The 21,812-nt window shown below is 32.0% G+C and overlaps 1 protein-coding gene across 2 annotated transcripts in view; it reads right to left on the bottom strand.

Annotated features, from left to right (window-relative positions):
* LOC115875526 (sialin-like) overlaps window positions 1-21,268 on the bottom strand; it is a 37,508-nt gene extending 16,240 nt beyond the window's left edge. For both annotated transcript variants that reach the window (XM_030891005.1, XM_030891006.1), the window contains exons 1-4: window positions 21,084-21,268; window positions 10,855-10,907; window positions 10,578-10,798; window positions 9,807-10,043 (exon numbers count right to left, since the gene is read on the bottom strand). In XM_030891005.1, the coding sequence (XP_030746865.1) occupies window positions 9,807-10,043; window positions 10,578-10,798; window positions 10,855-10,882 (486 nt within the window). In that variant the 5' untranslated portion in view covers window positions 10,883-10,907; window positions 21,084-21,268. The remainder of the gene's footprint in view (window positions 1-9,806; window positions 10,044-10,577; window positions 10,799-10,854; window positions 10,908-21,083) is intronic.
* Between the last annotated feature and the right edge of the window lie 544 nt (window positions 21,269-21,812).

The raw sequence follows: 21,812 nt of genomic DNA, 5'->3' as shown, positions 1-21,812 counted from the left end.
TATGTAAATTTAAATTAATATAATGCAAATTTATATTAATAAACCGTTTATGCATTCACAAAATACAACAAAAATTCATGTTTTTTTAATTTTATCTAAAACGATATGGAAATTTGGAAAAGTATAAAACAGATTAACCATTTTAGAACAAGCAAAATTTTTTATGAAGAATGCATTTTTCTCAAAGTGTCAATAATAAAAAAAGTTTTTCCTCATTTAAAGACAATCCGGGGACATGCTGTATATTCAAAAATATCCTCTTATAAATTTCATACAAATTTCAAGGAGACGATGAGACTCTTGAAGCAACTTATCTTACAATAAACTTCAAACATATCAAATTATTATCGACCACACAGAGAGATCACTACCTTAATGATGAAAACCTAAGGCGAAAATAACGATGAAGCTTTGTGATTACTGATAAACACAATATATTTTTTGGTATACTGATAAATAAGAATGTTCAGGAAAATTTTTATTGCTCAATACAAACTTTAAACGTACAGTTTATACATTTTTTAACTTCACCTTCAGTATAATGGACATGCAACGTGAGCTAACATACTAAGCTAATGGTATTAGCTTGCTAGAGCTCTTTTTCAGTAAATAATAAACGAACTAATTCAATTTACAACATTATCATGTTAGTTTTATTTACTCCAGTTTCTTAAAAAAACAAATATCTATTTGTAATTATAGTTTATGCTATGAAAATAATTGCATTTGTTTTTTCATTAAACGGTTGACAAATAACGTCAAGTTAATAATAAATTTAATATGAAAATAATTATGTATAAAACCGATTAATACAGAAAATAAAGGAATACATTATTTGTAGGTATTAGTATTCTGACAACAATAACAAATTAAAATATAATTAAATCACATATTTAGAAACAGTTTATCATTAAAATGTATTTTACCACATAAAGTTACCATTAAAATAAAAATTGGTAGAATTTTAATTATTAAATTATATATTAAGATAAAATCGTAGGTACTGAGGAAGATCAAAAATGAATATAAGGGTATTACATTGTAAAATCAGGTTAACCAAGTTGGTAAACTAAGGTAAGGATCGGTTCCTGAAAAATGTCAGTAAAATACGGAACAGTTTTACTTTAATAGGAAGAAATTCTTGAGATGCTTTTTTTCGTGAGAAAAGTTTTGCCTGGTAAAAATGCTAGTCTTCTTTGGCTTAAAACCTACATTCTAGCGTTTTAAAAAAGCGACGAGTTGAGTGATATTTTAATATGTCAGTCTTTTCCCTTAATTCTAGCTTTGTCCGTATCATGCTGTACCTAGCCCAAAGAGTAGATGGCTTTTTCTGCCTTGCCATGTCGCTAAAATATGTCATCAAGACTGTCTCCGAAGGAATATTCTTAACATTTCTTTCAGTACACCATTTTTCGTATACTTTCAATGCTATTTCATATCGCCCCCTACTTTTCGCTGGAAGTAAACTGGCTTCTGCTCTTTTTGCAGCTTCTGTAAGTTCTGGTGGTTCTGCTTCTGTAAGTTCTTCGTACCAATATTAAAGTAGTCTTCATTATCAGAACTTTCCGATAACATTCTGGCTTTCTATTCAAAACTGTCACTTTGTTGTTTGTTTTGATGTTGAAGGTTTGCGCCATAACAAGCACTGGTACCGGTAAATATAGATATGGAAATGCCAAAATAGAAAACGACATTTTCAAAATAAAATGCTGTCCCAATTTTTTAATTAATGATGTGGTTGTATATAAAATAGTATACAAACCTCGGAGGAAAGTTTTCATTATTGTCTCGAGATTTAGCTCGAGATTTAGTTAATTTCTCGACAGTAATGAAACACTTCCCTCCTCGATATGTAATATACACATATCTCATATATCACACTCTTGTCATAAAACATTGCATGACAGAGCTTTCAAACGGTCACCCGTCCACGGCAATGTCGCTTAACTTCGTTGATCTCGTGAACCGGTGTTTTCACGTAGCTGGGCCATTGCCCGTTGCTGTTAAAGTCATCAGAAAGTTATTTTTTTGTAATAGAAAAAATATTGAATGGCATGTAAATTTCAAACAAACCAGAAAAACAAACCTTTGCGCTGGTTAATTTGGTGAGAATAATAGAAATTTGACTGGAGCCGTGTTAATAAAAATTTGAGGCCATGCGCAATTGATAAGAAATGAAATAAAGCTTTAGTTTTAGTCAGAGAGGTCAACAATTTTAAAAGGTATTGATGTTCTTTTTATTATTTCTAGTCTAGAAATGGTTTAAAATATTAAATATTCTACAGGGTGGTCCGAACTATATTCCGGAAACTTCGGCAGCATATTCTGCAGATAAAAATAAGTAAAAAAGTTTGTATAAATTATGTCCTAAAATGCTTAGTTTCAGATATACAGGGTGTAGAAGTTTCATTTTTATTTCGATTTTTTTCCAAATAATTTCTAAAGCAACATATTCAATATTTGGATAAAAATTGGTGTCTAGGAGTTTTTTGACATGAGAAATTTGAGTTTGATATCAATATGATTCCTGCTAGTAGAGAGCGCCACCTACATGTGTTTTAACTGTTTTGAAGCGTAATAACTTTTTGTCCGTACCTGTATAAAACTACCGAGGGAAAAAATACATCTCTGTGACTTTTTACGTAAAAAATATCTCTTTCTAGCAATCGCTACTAACAATCGTTCTTAAGATATTGAGTTTAAGTAGTCAATACATGTTATTATTGATGAAAAATAAACACGTTGAGTAGATAGTTATTTCACTGAAATAAAATAAGTTTGGATTTTTTTTTAAATTAATCATAAATTTTTCTGCAAAAAATGATGACAAAATAGTTTCTGTTGAACTTTCGACACAAAAACATTTCAGATTTATGATTTCAGTCTAATAACTATTTAGTCAACAGGTTTAATTTATTTCAATGATAACAGGTCTTGATAAATTCGATTCCAAATGTCTCAGAAAACATTACTCGAAGCGATTTTCACCAAGAGACTTTTTTTACGTAAAAAACGTCGTAATGTATATTTTTTTACTCAGTAGTTTTATACAGGTAGGGACGAAAAGTTATTACTCTTCAAACAAGTTAAAAAATATGTAGGTGGCACCCTCTACAAGTAGGAGTCAGATAGATATCAAAATCAAATTTCTCATGTCAAAAAACTTCCAGACACCAATTTTCATCAAAATATTGACGTTACTTCAGAAATTATTACACCCCGTATCTCTGAAACTAAGCATTTTAGGACATACATTTATACAAACTTTTTTACTTATTTTTATCTGCAGAATATACTTCCACAGTTTCCGGAATACAGTTCGGACCACCCTGTATTTTGTATTTAAAATTACGTTATTTATTTTAAAATTTGTGAAATAGGATTCAAGTTGTTTTCGTCTAAATATAATAAAATTTTGACATAAATACTTATTGTTTTTGTATAGAAAAATATGGGGTATTTCTATTAAAGCGAAAATTATTCAATATGCTTGTGCTCATAGCTGACTAAACCTTGATCATTTTTTAATCTGCCTGGCCTCGATTCTCGATTTGGCTTTTGTAAAATGACTGAAAACAGGCAGTCTTTTTGCAGAATTGTACAGAAAATATCATCATTGTTTAATGTGCCTAATTCTGATTAGGCTTTTTGCAAAGTGACTGAAAATAGATGGGCTTTTTGTAAAAATTCCTTCTTTTTTGTAAAAAGCCGGCGTTTTAAAATATGACTGGTCTTTTTGCAAAATACAACGACAGACTGTTCGAGATCAACCAGCCCTGAAAATGTTTGCACTTATTTAAGACTCACTCTATATAAAAATTTCTGAAAGAAAAAAAGCGTTAATCCATTTTCTGGAAGGGTTTGATGTTTTTTTTTATTACATTTAGGCTAGAAATGGGTTTAAAACATTGAATACTCCATAGCGATTCTTTATACCCCTATTTGAATGCATACATTTGTGTTATGCTGACAAAGAAGTTTAGGTTTTTCAGGTAGCAATATACTTCGCGTTTCAAAGCATAGAGAAATTACCGATATTTCTGTTTTCACGTATCTTGTGTGACAAATTGCAGAGTTTAAAAAGAGACCAAAATGAAAGCACATAATTCTTCCTTTCCTTCGTTTTATCTGGTCGGAATTCTTGCTGCCTCGTGAAAGTTTAAACTTTTCTCCTAAATTTTCTTTTAAAACGTCCACCTCCCAAAGCTAGTTTATCAATAGGCCAATAAATTATTTGGAAATGTTTGGAAACCAAAGGGATGAAAAAAAAGACCAAATCGACATTTTTACTAAAAGGATATTCTCAAAATCTACGACAGCGGTTTAACATTTTCTGTGTACCTACTTCAAATTTGATTTAATTTAGTGGCCAATACAAAGTAACATGGTCTTAATGAGTGCAAATATTTTTAAGGGTATTATATTTCGAACCCAGGTCTATGTATGAGGTTTTTTCGCGAAAAAAAATTAAAAATTTGAAATGTTTTAATTTTAAGTAAAAAACATAACATCTTCATAATAATATGATGAACATGATAATATGATGAACTTCATATAATCATAGGTAGGTAGTAGATTAAATTTACAAGAAAGAAAATCCAAGTTCTCAAAATTTAACCAAAAAAACATTTTTTTCTTAAATTTTAGTAAGTAAAAAGCAATAAAATAACTCGGTTATTTTGGAGTTATTTATTGGAAGGTCCTGAAAATATTTGCAAAATTCTAGTGTCAGTTTTAGTTACCATACTCCTCCGAAATGGCTTGACCGATTTTTATGGAATTTTATATGTATATTTAATAGATCTGAGAATAAGGTTGTTATATCTTTTTAACGTTTCCCCATTCAACAATAATGAGATCTCGCCGACATCTACTTTACTCACAACCACATATTTAGTGAGTAAAGTAGATGTCGGCGAGACCTCATTATTGTTGAATGGGGAAACGTTGGAGAGAGTGGCGAAGTTTAAATACCTGGGCTGTTGGATTAACCAACATATCGATCCTTCATGCGAAATCAGATGTATAGAACAATCAAGAAATGCATTTCAGAAGTTTAAGTCGCTGCTCTCAAATAGTTCATTAAACATCAAAATACGGGACAAGTTTACAAAGTGTTATGTGTGGTCGATTCTTTTGTATGGATGTAAGACGTGGACACTTAATAAAGAAACGATAAATAAAATCGAAGCATTTGAAATGTGGACATACAGAAGAATGCTTAAAATATCTTGGACAACCAGAACCAGGAATGAAGAAGTTCTTCTGAATATTACCGAGCGACGAAAACTTGAATAGGTACCTTGGCTATATAAGCAGAGAACCTCGATATGAATTTCTCCGACTGATCCTTAACGGAAAAATCGAAGGAAAGAAGTGGATTGGGCGCAAGAGGCTTTCGTGGTTGAGGAACTTGCGGCAATGGACAGGCTTGAGCGCGGATGCATTACTCCATGTAGCGCAAGATCGGGAGCGATACAGAGATATTGTTAACATGGCAGTCGCCAACGTTCACTAGGAACATGACACTTGAAGAGGAAGATATTTTTATACCCCTAAGTGATAAAGGTGATCCACCCCGATTTTTTATTTTTTTTTTGGATAATATTTTATTTTTTTATGATGATTATTATTAGTAGTGGGAACTATCGAATGAATAGTATCGAAACATTCGATAGTTGCAATTCATTCGAATAATTCGATAGCTAGTAAGAAAACATTCGTTGAGAACTATTCGAATAAAAATTATCGAATAGATGCGTCATCTGCCTTGAAATATTGTATTCTAGTAATTCGGCAGCAAAAACCATTCATTTATAAAATTTATTCATTTATCAAATTCATTTATTCGTCAGGATCGATTTTAATAAAATATAAACTGGATTTTAGTTGTCGTCCGGCGACGTAGGTTTCTTTCCTAGAAACCCGACAGCGGTCGGTGGCAATGCTATGAAAGAAGCCGGCATCTTTGATTTTTTGCGGAGTCAAATAAAGATAAGGACACATTATTTTTTTTTATTGAGGTGCTAGTATTTACACAGAAAATATATTATGAAGGGCGCTGTTGCCATATATTTTTATTAGTTGGTATTAGCAAAGAATATTATTCTTTAGCATTAGTTAGTTAGGGATAGTATGTCTATATGTTTTGCATATTTTTATTAATATTCTGTTGTTACACTGCAATAATACTTAATAATTTTGGATGTAGGAAAATGATTTTTAATGTTTTTAAGCAAAGACTGGTTTAATAAAAAATAATAACAGTAATAATTTGTTATACCTATTAACAAAATTTACAATCATTTAATAATATAAACATTTGTTTTAAGTAGTAGCAAAATATAAACAACAAATAGAAGTCAAAAGTATTTATATTAGATCCTATTTAAAAATAATAAAGTCTCTAAATGGCAACGTTGGTTTATTAAATAATAATAATTACAGAACTAATTTGTTATATTAACAACAAATTTTAAAATCATGAAATATAAACATTTATTAATTTTCTAAGCATGCAGTGTAATGGAAGGAAAATATAAATAAAAAATTAGAAATCAAAATTATTTATATTACTTTTCTATAATATTACTTTATATTATTATTTAAAAATAATATTTACTTTTGCTGGCATTTACTTTAAAACATAAATGAAATATTTCTTCGCAAAAAACTACATGTAAGAGAATTAGCATAAACAAAATACAAACATTGTTAACTTTTTTTTTTAAATGGGCACGTGTAAAACTGTCAATTTAATTTTCTCACCCCAAAATTTGAGTTCGACAACACAATTTACTTTATTTTTTATTACCACATTACTTAAATATGATTATTAAGTTCAACTAATTCATATTATTAAAACATCTAAAATACAAATATGTATTTTTAAAATTAATTGTAAGTTCATCTCATCTCTGTTAAAAATTGCTACTTCTCAAAATTTCCCTTTAAAAAATGCAATCTAACCTAACCATAATATACCATATAAAATTAAATAATTGAAAGATCGGGCTACGGAAAATCACACAAATTTTCGGAAAAATTTTGACCACTTCACACACAATCGTCAATTAAAAAAAACTACTATTTTAGTATTTTAAATATTTTAATAAACGCAAAAATAGCATAGTATTTACAAGGCGAAGTTATAAAAAATTGGAAGAACTAATAATGCAGACACACACACAAAAATCAAACGAATACTAAATTTCATTTATCAAAAGCATTCGATAGTCGTGGCTCGTGGCGCAACGATAACCATTTAGTCGCACGGCGAGGTTGTCACATATGCTTTAGTATACAAATGAATGAATGATTTTATTCGAATAAAACCATTCGATAGTTGAAATCATTCATTCAGTAACCATTCGATAGTCTAATTCATTCGATAGTTCCCATCGCTAATTATTATGATAAAAAATACATTAAACCATAAATTTTCATCCTTCTACGATCAACCCCTATTTTTTATTAGCGATGTTAATAATTCAATAGTTTTCAATCCCCGCGCGCCAGGCCTTTACCGGTGTCACTTCTGTTTGGCGTAGAATTTTGAACACCCTGCATGATTTAAGATTACGATATTTATAGTAAAGTAAGTACAGGCCATTCTTAAGTAAATACCTAAAATAGTTTTGATTTCAGGACAGTTCTTGTATTTTTAATAATTCTTTTAGGAAAGGCTAAAAAATACATTTTTATTTATTGATTAATATCTCAGAAACTAACGAAATATATTTACTCATGTCTTAGGATTATGTAAAGTGAAATCTGAAAGAAAGCCAAAAATGCAATAATATACAGGGTGTTGTTTATTTAAAAAAAAAATCATCCCGATACACTCACACTTTTTTGAACCACCATATAGAAGTTAAATTTTTTTTCTGAAATATATCCTAGTATACTTTAGGTTTGCACTTGAACAAAATTACCAAGTTTTTTTATTCTAGGAGTTACAGATGCCCGACGCACTATTGCCAGACCCTGTATTAAGTGATTTATCGTGATTTAAGTATATAAAGGACCCAATGCTCTTAGTATTTTCTAATAAAATTTTCTTCAAATTAGTTAATAAAATGTTTTTATTAAACATTATTCAAAAATATTGACATTCAACGTTTTTGAATTCTGATATAATTTATTTTTTTCAGGCTTTATTATATTACTAATGAAATTATTTCAAAAAATATGAATCGTAACTTTTCGATAATATTTAATTTATTGGCAAATTTTATTCGTACAATATTATTGAAAATTCTGTTAGTATTTTTCCATTAAAATAATTAATGGAGGGATATAATATTGTATTATATTAATGTTAAAATATCGTAGACACGTTTGAACTATTTTATTGTTTACACTCTTGTCCGAGTCGTCATACCTTTGTTAAATTGGTTGTTATTATTATTACATTAGATTACGTGCGTTATTGTTATCTGTAGTAATGCCATGGATATGATATTTCTTACCTTCGAATTATACCGAGTGGCTCAAATTAATTTAATGTTTATTAACAAGAATTCTTAATACAATCTCAATAGTGCTAATAATGAAAATACTTTCGTGTTTTCGCCGCTATTAGAAAATGTACAAAAAAGATATTTTTTGTAAAAACCACTATTTTGGATAACAGAGAGGGCCTTCTGTGCACAGAAAGATACCAATTGAAAGATACCAAAAGCCTTTGCAGATGATTTAGTTATCTTAGCAAGAGATCGGATAGAGCCGTTATCAGTGACCAAAAGACTAGAAGATCAAGCGCAAAAAGTAGGCTTAGTGTTTAAAGTGTTTAATGAAAAGATAACTAAATTTATGAGGAGATTTTCAGAATAAAAGATGTCTATAAATAATTTCTGAGAGAGGTAAACGATAAAAGTTTGAGGAAGAAAATACATTCACATATCTAAGAACCGTATTTATAAAGAAACCAAATGTAACCCAGGAAAGTGTTAGGAATTGTGTCAAGAATAATCGAAGGAAATAGATGTGTAAAAGCACTACAGAGAAATATTCAGAGCAAGCAAGAATATCTCTAGAAGTTTAAAAGTAAAAAAATGTATCAAACAATGATACGACAAATATTACTATATGCGTGTGAAAGGAAAATACTGAGGAGGGTTTTAGGAAAGCAGATCAAGGAGAAGAACAAACGAATAATTAAAGCAGCTATATTGCGTACCGAGTTTAACGGGAGCAGCAAGAGCACAAAAACTAGATGGATGGCTGGGACATATTGAAAGAATTTCTAAAAGTTCCTAGTAATATAAGTAAAAATTAAAGACAAACTAAAAATAATCAATTTGGTTTTACCTCATAAAATAATAATTGTAATCACGTAGTGATTGTTTGAAGTTTGATTCGCAGTTTCTAAGTTTGACTTCATTGAATATACATATTATTTTAACAGAAAGTCAACGGTTTATATTAGACGCATCTGTTAAAAAATAAAGTGTTCTTCAATAGTTGTATTTAAATAGTTTTTTCTTTGTTCTGTGTATTAGGTTTTATTTTTGGAGGAGATATACCTCCTGAAGCGTTAAGCTTTTTTTGTGCGTTAGACAAATTTGTTTTATTAGCAAAATATCACTGACAAATTTGTCTCCGTTGAATCAACCCAGCGGTGTTTACAAAAAATAACTATTTTATTTTTTTTAGTTTATCTTCTGATGGCAAAACCCAGAAGTATTTTAAGGAAACGGCCCTACCACAAAAGTATAGGCATTATTTATCAGACCACTGAGCCTGTTTGGATGATAATAAGTAATTGAATAGTAAACCACTCGTAGATTTGTTCGGATACTCACCCCAAATAATCCAATGAAAAACCTGGAAGCTATCAACAAATTGGGATGAATCGAGGCGCACAGTGGTCCCAACAAGGTGAGAACAGTACTGGCCAAAAACGAAATCGTCACGCATATCCTGGGACCAAATTTCTCAGCCACTGCTGCCGCGGGGATTCCCGCTATCACAAAGCCCCAAAAATACGCTCCTAGTATTAAACCCTGTAGTTGTGGAGACCACTCGTATTGTACACTGTGCTAAATAACAAAAATAAACTTTAATTTTGATTTATTAATAATTTTTTTAATAGACGTAATCATTGATGACGTCACAAAGTATCCAACTGATTGTTAGCTTGATTCAGAACCTCGCAATTAGTGGAATAAATTAGTGGTTTCAATTAGCGTAAAAGTTTGTTTCTCTAATTTGAATGAATGTAGGCATTCAGACCGTCAAAATTAGTGGCAGGAATTTTCAATTAGTGGAAAAAGTTACCAAACTTTTAACTTTTCCACTAATTATACTTCAAAATCTGCGAGGAATGTCATTTTGGCATTTGATTATCATCCGCCAAGAGAAAATGTGGTTAGAAATCAAAAGTTGATTGTTTTATAAGCGAAATATTAGGGTTTCTCTATGGTTACAACTGTTTACCGCAAGCTGTTGCTAGAATATTCTATTAATTTAATTGTGTTCTTTAGACATTGTGGATGATTGCAAACTTAAAAGTATAAAGTGTAATTGAAACCAATAATTTGAACCACACTAATTGGATCAATTTTAATACTTACTATCAGTGATTCTTGTTCTAGATTGGTTAAATTACTGTATTTTGTTACTGTATAATTGGAGTTCTTCAGAATGCACTCAGGTATAATTGTTGAAGTTGAGTTATTTCCTTTTGTACTGACCATAGCCAAAATTATAATAGATAGATTAGTTCTAAGCATGTAGAGGACGAAAGTACAAGTGAATAACATAACCCATATTAAGGCTCTGATTGGAACTAAATCTAAAAAACGTATTATAATGATGAATGGAAATATTTTTAAGGATTTAGTATCATACTTTTATTTTGTAATTTGATGAAGGCCATTGTAAGTCACGCTTTAAAGTTTCACCTGAAACAAAAAATATAAATCATTAGCTAAATATTAATAAAGGAGGAACATATAGTATTACTAAAAGATTATTGTTGTTTCATTTTTGGTGTTAATTATTTTTTTCTAGTTTGTATGATTGAACTTAACTAAAATTATCAAGAACCAAAGAAACTCAAATATAAATTTCTTGGTTAACGTTTCAGTCTCTCTTTACTCCATCTTCAAAGCCCTGTCACTACATAGAAATGCGCAATAATGTTTATTTCAGCTGTTATGACCAATGAGCCATCTTTTTTATTAACAGAGCCCTGAAGAGGAGTTTTTTTTCCACAATAAGGGGCCGTCCTCTGCCGGAAACACTGCGACCTGTGAGGCCTATTGTGTTTGTCCCCTTTCTATATCTGCACCCATTCTCCTATCCCTGTGCCCTGCACTAACTTATGCAGGTCCTTGATAGGATGGGAGCATAGTTCCTCCGGTTCTAGCCTAGCTTTCCCAAATAAAAAAGTGTCGCTTGCGATCCAGAGTCTCGCAGTGACATATTATGTGCTCCGCTGTTTCAGGATCTTTATCGCAGAGTCTGCAGCAAAGACTTCCTTGATACAGATTGAGCTTGTTCAGGTAACACTTGACAGCCATATGTCCTGTCAAGAGGCCTGTTGTAATCCGCAATTTATTCCTGCTAAGCATTAGCAGTTCTTTTGCGGTTTTGGAGCTAGGTCCTTGGATAAAAGCCTTGCTGTGCCTGTGCCCCTGTCTGTTTCTCCACTGGACATTCTGCTTTTCCCTGATCCAGAGTTTTAATGCACTACGGGCCATACATTTGGGTATACCCAGTACTGGCTCTGGACCAAGATAAGATGCCGATGATCCTTGCCTAGCTAGCTCATCGGCTTTTTCGTTGCCTTGGATGCCGCTGTGGCCCGGCACCCAGAATAATTTAATTCTGTTCCGTCGAGCCAGAGCTTTCAGTTCACCTAGGCATTCCCAGACGAGTCTCGACGATACCTTTGGGCTCATAAGCGCCCCAAGTGCCGCCTGACTGTCTGAGCATATATTGATGAGCTTATCTGAATAAGCTCTTCTATTGTTTTCTCTCGCACATTGTAGAATGGCGAAGATTTCTGTCTGGAATACGGTTGAGTGTTTACTCAAGGAAAAGGATAAACTTACCCTTGGTCTTTCCCCAAATACTCCAGCTCCTGTTCCTTCAGCGGTCTTTGACCCGTCTGTATACCAGGTTAGTCCATCCTGAAGGAATGTTATATCTGTCCACATTCCTCGATCCATTTTGTTCACCTCGAATGGTTTGTGGTAGTGATAAAGAGGGGTCATCTGGTCCGATCTCATTTGGAGTAGAGGTCCCCCGATAGGATTTCCCATCTTTGAGTGTCCTGTTTCTGTCCTATTTCCCAGAGACAAGACACTTTGTTGTCGATAGAGTCCCATTCTTGCCTCCGCCTGGATCACTATGTGAAGAGGCGGAAGGTCCAAAGCGCCTCCATTGATACAGTGGGCGTTGATTTCATCGCCCCTGTTATGCTCAGACAAGCAAGTCTTTGCACCTTGCTGAGGCTGAGCATTGTTGTTGTTGCATTACCTTAGGCCACCATACCAAGGATGCATATGTTACTGAAGGCCTCACCACTCCAGTGTACAGCCAGTGCACCATCTGTGGTCTAAGGCCCCAGATTTTTCCATGAAGGCGTCTGACTACCGCTAGTGTAGTCACCGCCCTCCTTGTGACATTTTCCAAATGTCGGTTCCAGGTCAGTTTGGTATCAAGCGTGATTCCTAGATACTTGGCCTCCCCCGAGAGAGGAATCTCATCACCGCAGAGTCTTAGAGGGCCTAGTCCCTCAAGTATTCTGCGCTTGGTGAAGGGGATTATTACGGTTTTTGTAGGACTAATATTTAGTCCCTCCCGTGTCACCCATGATTCCACAATCTTCAAGGCCCTTTGCATTCGCTCCCTTACTGTTGTGTTAAACTTACCTCTGACTAACACGACCAAATCGTCTGCATATCCCAGAGTGTTGACACCAGCCCTGTTGAGACTATTGAGCCGTCCGTCCATAACGAGATTCCACAGCAGAGGGGAGAGAACTCCCCTTTGCGGGCATCCTCCCGCCACCCGGACTGCAACAGTCTCATTTAGGAGGGTGGTATATGCCACTGACTTTTGAGCATGCAGTCTATCCACCTGCAGCAGGTCTCCTCTAATCCGAGGTTCCTTGTAGCTCTCGTCAGTGACTGAAATGAGGTGTTATCAAACGCCCCTTCTATGTCGAGGAATGCCCCTAAAAGCACTTCTCTTGTTTCGAACGTCGACTCCACTTTGCTTACTAGCTGATAGAGTGCCGATTCGGTTGATCGTGCTGCTGTATAGGCATCTGAAGAGGAGTACATAGACTCCAAAACATCAGTGAAAAGCAACTTGGTTTTCTTTGGTCATTGACCACTCTACCTTTACCTAAAAGTCCTACCCCAGATTAAAGTTTGGTAAATAGCACCCTTAAGAATTACAAATACTAGTACTTCCAGACTGAATTGATAAACTGTAATTTGCATTTCTCTCAGAATCACCTTTTGTGCAATGTTTGGTGTTTTTAATTGTACCCGAGGGGTGTCTTACTTGGGTAAAAAATGTACATGTACTGCCAAAATATCAGTTTCTTGTCAAGCGACTGCCAGTGACAACGAAGAAGACTGCCTATGACTGCCATGTAATTATTATAGGCGACTGCCATAAGACTGCCAATGACTGCCAGCGACTGCCAAAAAAATGTACATGTAATTCCAGTAGTGAGACACCCCTCGATTGTACCCTTCAAATGTATAGACATTTTTTATGATGCCGATTCTTATATACAGATTACATTCCGACTAATATTGTATAACTCTGTATCGACTATATGTAGATTCTACAGAACAACCGTATTTTTCGAAGAATCTCAAATTAGTATTAATTACATTCCTTATTCAAGCTTAGTGAAAACATCCTTGCCTTTTTTCTTGAAAATAATGAGAAAAATCAACAAAGCTTTTGCTTACATAAGCATACTTAACAAGCTTCAATCGATCTGTTTGAATTTTAATTATTTTTTAAATAAAGCCAATACATGGATATTTTTATTTGAAATCGCACGAAACCACTAGTGTATGTTTATATTTTATACAGAGTGTCCATAACTGAGGTTCCAAACAAATTATTTTGTAGAAATGTAGCTTTTTGCACGTTAGTGCTTTATAATGAGTTTCCTCAGTATTTTTTTCAATATGGCCGCACATCCGGATGTATACTGGAAGCTGGCAGTATCTTTCTTATTTTAAATGGATACCCCATTATTTTATTAAACTGCTCACAAAGTTTCATTACAATAAAAAATTTCCTTATTCTTGGAGCCTTCCTGTTCTATGAAAAGAGCCACCCTGTATATATCATCTTATCATGTTTATTTTTTTAAACGAAATTGGTTTCATTTTCCATTGAATCCGTTCAATTAGCCAGCTCTATGCCAATTTTTCCAATCAGCATACCATGAAATTATTGTTTCTTTGTTGGTTTGATCGTAAACAAATTGTTTGTTGATTATATAACGTGTTTTGCACGAGGGTACTATTAAAATGGAATTATTTGATGAGAGAGTGCGGCATGGCACCGTATTAATTGATGAAGCCGTGTTTAATAAATAATTTAATTTGTTAGTTAAACATTTTGAATAGGTACGTTACCGGTGCAGTGCTAACGCATTTACTGACATTTGTATTTATTGATTGAATGCACTAAATATTGAGAACGGTGTATATTTGTACTGTTATTATCAGCCAAATAGAGTCGCTACAATACGATCGAAAAAACAACGGAGTTAGTGATGGCTATATGAAAGTCGCTGTCATTTTATATGTAAAATTATATGGCAAATGTCATTAATCGTCATTTCCAAGCCAACTGGACGCTATTTTTTCTCAATCGTACGATATTTCACATTTCTTTATACAGGGTGTCGCAAATTCTGTGAACATATAACTACTACGGATTTTTGGCATCAAAATAAGTTCATTGGACACAATGTACCATTGCGATCAAAAAAAAAGTAGTACAACAAAATATGATTTAATCTGCTGGTCTATAATAAAATATTTTTAAAACTTGAAAAATTGCCCATTTTAAAAGGTAGGTAAATTTTATATACTTTTATTTCGCCACGTATACCTACCAATTATTACCAAATTCATGGTAACGCCTACAAAGTGAGGTGGCATAATTGTATTGTTTTCATAGTGAGGACGATATCCACTTCTCGACATCCTTATAGACCAGGAGTTCTATCTGGGACTACTAATTCTTGTACTACTTTTTTTTATCGGAATGATACCTCTATACAAAAGTGCTTTGTTTGTCCGCTAGAAGGCATTAAACTTTAAGAACATAAACACATTTTTTCAGTTATTTGAAGAACCGTTATTCCGATTTGAGTGAGATTTTGGTTGTCTATATTTTGCTAAGTGCTTTAACACTATTTGGCTCTCACAAAATTAAGAAAATTTATTGGGACACCCTGTATATAAAAAGATAAAACAAAGTCGACTTATTTACTCCATTTATAACTGAAGTTCGGCTGGACCAATTTTAATTATATCTGATTTGTTGGATTTGTCTCCGCCCCGAATAGTAGAATAACTATATAATAAATAGTTATTAAAATGTCTGTAAAATTCACTTAAAATTTATAAAGGAAATTTATTTTTAGATGAATTAGGTTTGCAACTCGGCCCTCTCTTCCGCAAATGACAGCTCCAGTCACACACTCTAGAGCTTCATTCAGAACCTCGCAATTAGTTGAATAAATTAATGGTTTCATTTACACTTTATAGTTTTTGGTTTACGGTCATTCACAATCTCTAAAAACACAATTAAAGTTAATAGAATATTCTAGCAACAGCTTGCATTAGTCAGTTGTTCCATAGAGAAAGCCTAATATTTAGCTAAAAAAAACACAGATTACTATAAAACAATCAACTTTTGATTTCTAACCACAATTTCTCTTGACGGAAGATAATCAAAGGCCGAAATGACAGTTCTCGCAAATTTTGAAGTATAATTAGTGGAAAAGTTAAAAGTTTTAGTTTTTCTACTAATTGAAAATATCTACCAATAATTTTGACGTTCTAAATGCTTACCTTAAAATTAAGGAAACAAACTTCTACGCTAATTTAAACCATTAATTTTTTCCACTAATTGCGTGGTTCTGATTGAATCTTTTAGTGTATTATTAATTTAGCTAAGGATGTTGGGCATAGATCATAGATACAGTATATATCAGCTAAGTGAAATAAATCTGATAATAAATTCATGGAAGTATGTTTGAAAAAATTCAATGTCAATTAATATTTTGCTCCTGTGCATTTTGGTCGACTCATCTTTTTTTTAGTTTTTACCTATGATTATTTTTTTTTAATTATTGTTTAATTTTTATTAAGATATGAAGACTATATCCACATTTTTCAAATAACTCTAAAGAGCACTAACATAATAGAATAGAGCTAGAGAACAGTACATTTTTAATATTAAAATGAATATTTAATATCCTTATTTCATAGTATATAATACTTTATATGCAGACCAGAAATTTAATCATTGAACCAATATGCTATATTTGCAATTTTATTGTCGACTATTTAGGATACTTCCTATTTTTATCATATCATATTATCATTTTATTTTTACATTTTATTCTTTTTAAGTAAATAATATATTAAACAAATAAAATTTTCTTTAAAAGTCAACTTTCTTTTAAAATTAAAAAATTCTAGCACTGTTTTTTAAACGAAATAAAATAGAATACTGAAATTTGAGAGAATTAAGTCCTCTACAACTTTCTCAATAAAATGTGTCCCTTACAGTATCAGAAATGATGTGTAATAATTTTTGACACTATTTTAATTAATAGCAGTAAATAATATTGTTTCTACATACCTACTCATGCAGAAGATGTAGAGAAGGTTATTCTTTACATATTTGTTTATAACCCCTTTTGTCGAAAAATGCAGAGAGCACGCCAATAGCAGAAAACAAAATCCAAGATGGCGGATGCTTTCCATATGAAATATATGGGCAAGACTGTGATTCTGTCATCTACTTATCAAATAGAAACTAATTGCATCACAACTTTCGACTCTCCATTTTTTATTCTTTCGTCAAATTACAATTAAAGTTGAGCTAGAATCTTTATGAGGACTTATGGATTCAACTAGTCTCAATGAAAATCCAGGAGTTTGTTAATGACGTATTTTTTACCCATATTTCTTTACCAATATGAAAACGCTCAGGCAATCAACTTACTTTGCGACAACAATTCATCAGGATCAAAAAATTACTGTAGTAGAATAAATTAGATTAAAATTACTTATGGTTATTCCTGAGTAGATAGTACAGGATTATATCAAAAAAAAACGGCGTCCAGAATGACGGTCGTTGATGACATTCCCCATAAAATTTTACATATAAAATGACTATTTTTTTATCATACGGTACTTCTTTAATAATGACATCTATAGTCAAGTTTGTAAGTCAACTTATAACCTTGTAATATTACTTAAATATGTAAAGTCGCGGTTTGAAAGAAGTGTTAATTTTGGATCATAATATGATTGTAAAAAATACAGCAAGTTGGTATTCCCAAATTAATGATAATGATAATGATAATACTTTCAAGGACATATTATTTGAAATATTTCTTGTGAATTGAAAAAACATCACACAGGGTGGCCCATCGAAAACGTTCCGCAAGGCATAACTGCCAGGGTATTTTTTTTTTTCGAAAAATCCAAAAACACGTCAATTTTGTTTGTGAGGGGGACAACTTTTGCCCCAAAAATGATTGCAAAATCTTCAACCCTCTAAGCGGGGGTGTCATCCCCCAACTTTTTTCAAATGGGAAAGGTCAAGTGGCGTCGCAATGAAAAGGGCTTTCTATTTTCTATATTTCCCCGCTTCGTCGAGAAGCCCTTTTATAAGTATTTCCCCGAAAATCGGTCGAGTCATTTTGAAAATATGAAAGACTGAAATTTGAAAAGTACGTTTTTTGCAAAAAACGCATAAATTGAATTAATTAAAAAAAACTTATCTTATTAATGAAGAAAATGCTGAAAACGTTGCCCGTCAACCTCCATACAGTAATACAAATTATTTTCAACCCGTTCTAGAACATTCTGAAGAACTTGCGGGGTCACTTCGCAACAAACATCAATAATTCGTCTTCGCAGGTATTCTAATGAGGCGGGTGGAGTGCTATACACTTTACTTTTTATGTGTCCCCATAGAAAAAAGTTTAAAGGAGTCAGGTCGGGTGACCGGGGAGGCCACTCAATTGCACCCCTTCGCCCTATCCACCGAACGGGAAAGTTATTGTTTAAATAATTACGCACATTTTGAGAATAATGTGGAGGTGCACCGTCTTGTTGAAATATTAGTTCCGCTTCAACGTATCCAGGATTGTTCTCTATGATGTCAGTTAGGGCTGGGTCGATGGTATTTTCCAGTAAATCCAAGTACATATCACCTGTTAGATTTCCAGGAAAAAAAAAGGACTCACAATAGAATTTCTAAAAGTACCAGCCCACACGTTCAATTTCTTAGGGTTTTGTGTGTGCACCTCGTGAAAAACCCTGGGGTTGTCCTCAGCCCAATACCGACAGTTGTGCCGATTAACTACACCTTTCAAAAAGAAAGTACACTCTACCTAACCCGATCGTTCATCCTTGTGGCAAGTGAAAAAATGCGTAAACATCTAGAAATAATAAGAAAAATCAGCAAATTGGTCGAAGGAATATAACCTTGTCATTTACTCTGATAAATGTTTAAATAAACTTTTCAAATTTCAATCCTTCATATTTTCTCAATGGCTCGACCGATTTTCAAAAACGAAGCGGGAAAGTATAGAGAATAGAAAGCCCTTTTCAATGCGGTACCACTTGACCCCCCTTAGAGGGTTGAAGATTTTGCAATCATTTTTGGAGCAAAAATTGTCCCCCTCTCCAACAAAATTGACGTGTTTTTGAATTTTCTGAAAAAAAAATTACCCTGGCCGTTAAGGGTAATTTTTTTTTGCAAAGCCTTGCGGAACGTTTTTGATGGGGCACCCTGTATATTCAGGTTGTTAAAAAGAAGATACCTAACTTTACAGAACATAAAAGTAAACAGAAATCTTCATAAATTAAATTGATTTGATTGATTTAAAAATCTAAAATGAACTTTATGGCTTTTTGATCTTAATGTTGTCAAATAAAACCTATAATATACAGGGTGAGTCATAAATAACTGCACATATTTTCAGAGCCGATAGAACTGAACAAAGTTTTTTTCTTTACCGTAAGTCAAATTATATTACTTTACGTTATTTTACTTTGATAATTTGAAAAAAAAATAATTTTGTGCTTAAATTTTGACAACCACTGGATTTTTTCTGGGTTTTTCTTTCTCTGAATTTAATCTTCTACCTGTGTTGCCATTATATCCAAATATTATATTTTTTATCTTAAAATTAAAAAAAACTTACAAAACATTTTTGAAAAATCCGTAATTTTCAACAATTAGTTTTTTTTTTCAAGAAAAAAATTTTTAGACCTCGGGAACATAAATATCTAGAAAGTCGTATAGAAATATGCCACATAAAAATATGTGCATAGTACCGTATAGTTGAAATAAAAAACCGCGTCAAAGACGGCTGGTGAATGATGATCAATCGACATTTTTAGCGAGTTCAATCTCTAGACGTTATTTACTAAAAATTAACATAAAACTTGTCAAAAATTAACACCAACTATAGAAAGATTAAATAAGGATAGAACTTCTCCAGGCACACAAATCTATTTTCAAAAACTATTTTATTTCATAGTTTAAAAATTCCCAGCCATAATGCGTTCTATACTTTTCTCTTTTAACAAGTGACAGTATATTCTTTCATCTGCAACTATACCTGTACTTGTATTTCAAAACATATATACAGGGTGTCCTAAATTCTAGGACAACCCTTATATTATTTTTATTAAATACATTGTTTATATTAAGTTTTTCTGTTATTATTTTTTTATTATTGAAGTGTTTATTTTTTTAGAAGCTCAATTATTGTATCTCGTCATAAGTACGTATACCGGGTGCGTCTCAAAAGTAGCTCACCCTTGTAACTTTTTTATTTTTTCAAATAAAAAAACGAGATTTGGTATGTTAGTATATGACATAACTTATGATTGATTAACGTATTCAATTGTTTTCGGTCGCTTTCTGTTTCACCGGAAATGACTACAACTTTTGATTTTTAAATGAGACCCTCGTTATTTTTTTACCTAATTCGATAAAAAATGGCACTTTGAATAGAATGACATATCAAATATCAACTTGTGACATTTTCGCATAAGGTTTATTTGAAATTGTAACGTGCGGTTCATAACGGCAATTTGATTCGAAATACCAAGTGTGTGGTACCAAATTATTCGTAAAAAAATGCTTTTTCCAAATATGCTAATGAACCACACTTATTCCATTTGAAAAAGTTGAGATATGATTAAAAGTACGATATGAGTATTTTTTAACTGGCCAGGTTAGGACACGAAAAACATACGATCAAATCTATTTTTCCAATGCTCCTTGGTTAAAAATTAGTATTTTTAACACAGCCATGGCCCTCTAAATTGAAATTTAAAATGGAATTTTGTTTTCAGCGGAAATGTCAAAAATTGACGTATGATATGTCATTCTAATGTCCGTTTCTATCGAATAAAGTAAAAATACACCGAGGCGAGGGTACCATTTAAAAATAAAAAGTTGTAGCCATTTCCGGTGAAACAGGAAGTGACCAAAAACAATTGAATACGTCAATCAATCCTAATTTATGTTATATACTAAGATACCAAACCTTGTTTTTTATTTGAAAAAATAAAAAAGTTATAGAGGTATACTTTTGAGACGCACCCGGTATAAATAATATTAAAAATATATGTTTTAATTAATCTATAATAATCTATAAGTAATATATGTCTATACAAATAAAAATGAAAAAATAATTGAAATAAGAAAGATATCAAATAAATTATATCTACTACATAAGTATAAATAAAGAAGTGCAGTACAACAAATATATGAAAAACAATATTAAATTATTTTTCTAAAAAAACAAAATAAGTTGTACTTACATGTATTTGGCAAAAGCAACCCGGAAAGCGAAGATATGATTAAAATTGTGTCACATACTTTTTTCGCGAAGAAAATTTTCGTATGCAGATTCAAATTAGCACCATGGTCCGTTAGTTGGTATGAAACGATAATCTATGCGGTACCATCCACTAACCTTCAGTGGTCGATTCCGAACTATTTTGGATGTTTTTGTTAAACTAGCCGAGGTACTGTAGCATAGAAAAGTAACGCGAATGTTTATCCTTAATATTGTTTAGTATTTTTTTGTTGTTTCTTAATATATTTTATATTAATTATTTTATTTATTTATTGTCAGTTCTTTAAATAATTTTACTGTTTGGCTATATAAAATAATTATAAAAAATTATTTTTTTATAGAGTATGATTGAAAATAGGCGTCAGAGTGGCATTTCAAATGATACTATATGATAATTTTTACCCACGTATGACATTTTTCAAAATACCTTTTTTGTAGAGTTGTAGAGAATTTAAAAATTAAATTTATATTCAAAAAATATAATAATAATTTTATTTAAAAAATATGTTTTTATTATCAATCCAACAAAGCTATAATATACAGGGTGTTTGGTTTGGTTAAAATTATCCCGATTCACTCACACTTTTTGAGCCACCCTGTAGAGTTTAAAATATTTTTCAGAAATACGTCCTAGTAGTCTGGCTACATAAAAAACCTTATCATCGTTATATGGCTATTTTTTTTTTCCTGT

This window comes from Sitophilus oryzae, unplaced genomic scaffold, assembly GCF_002938485.1.
Source record: "Sitophilus oryzae breed Bouriz unplaced genomic scaffold, Soryzae_2.0 scaffold_1389_pilon_pilon, whole genome shotgun sequence".
Lineage (NCBI taxonomy): Eukaryota > Metazoa > Arthropoda > Insecta > Coleoptera > Curculionidae > Sitophilus > Sitophilus oryzae.
The sequence above is the reverse complement of the archived record's forward strand: the minus strand, read 5'-3'. Positions and strand labels throughout refer to the sequence as shown.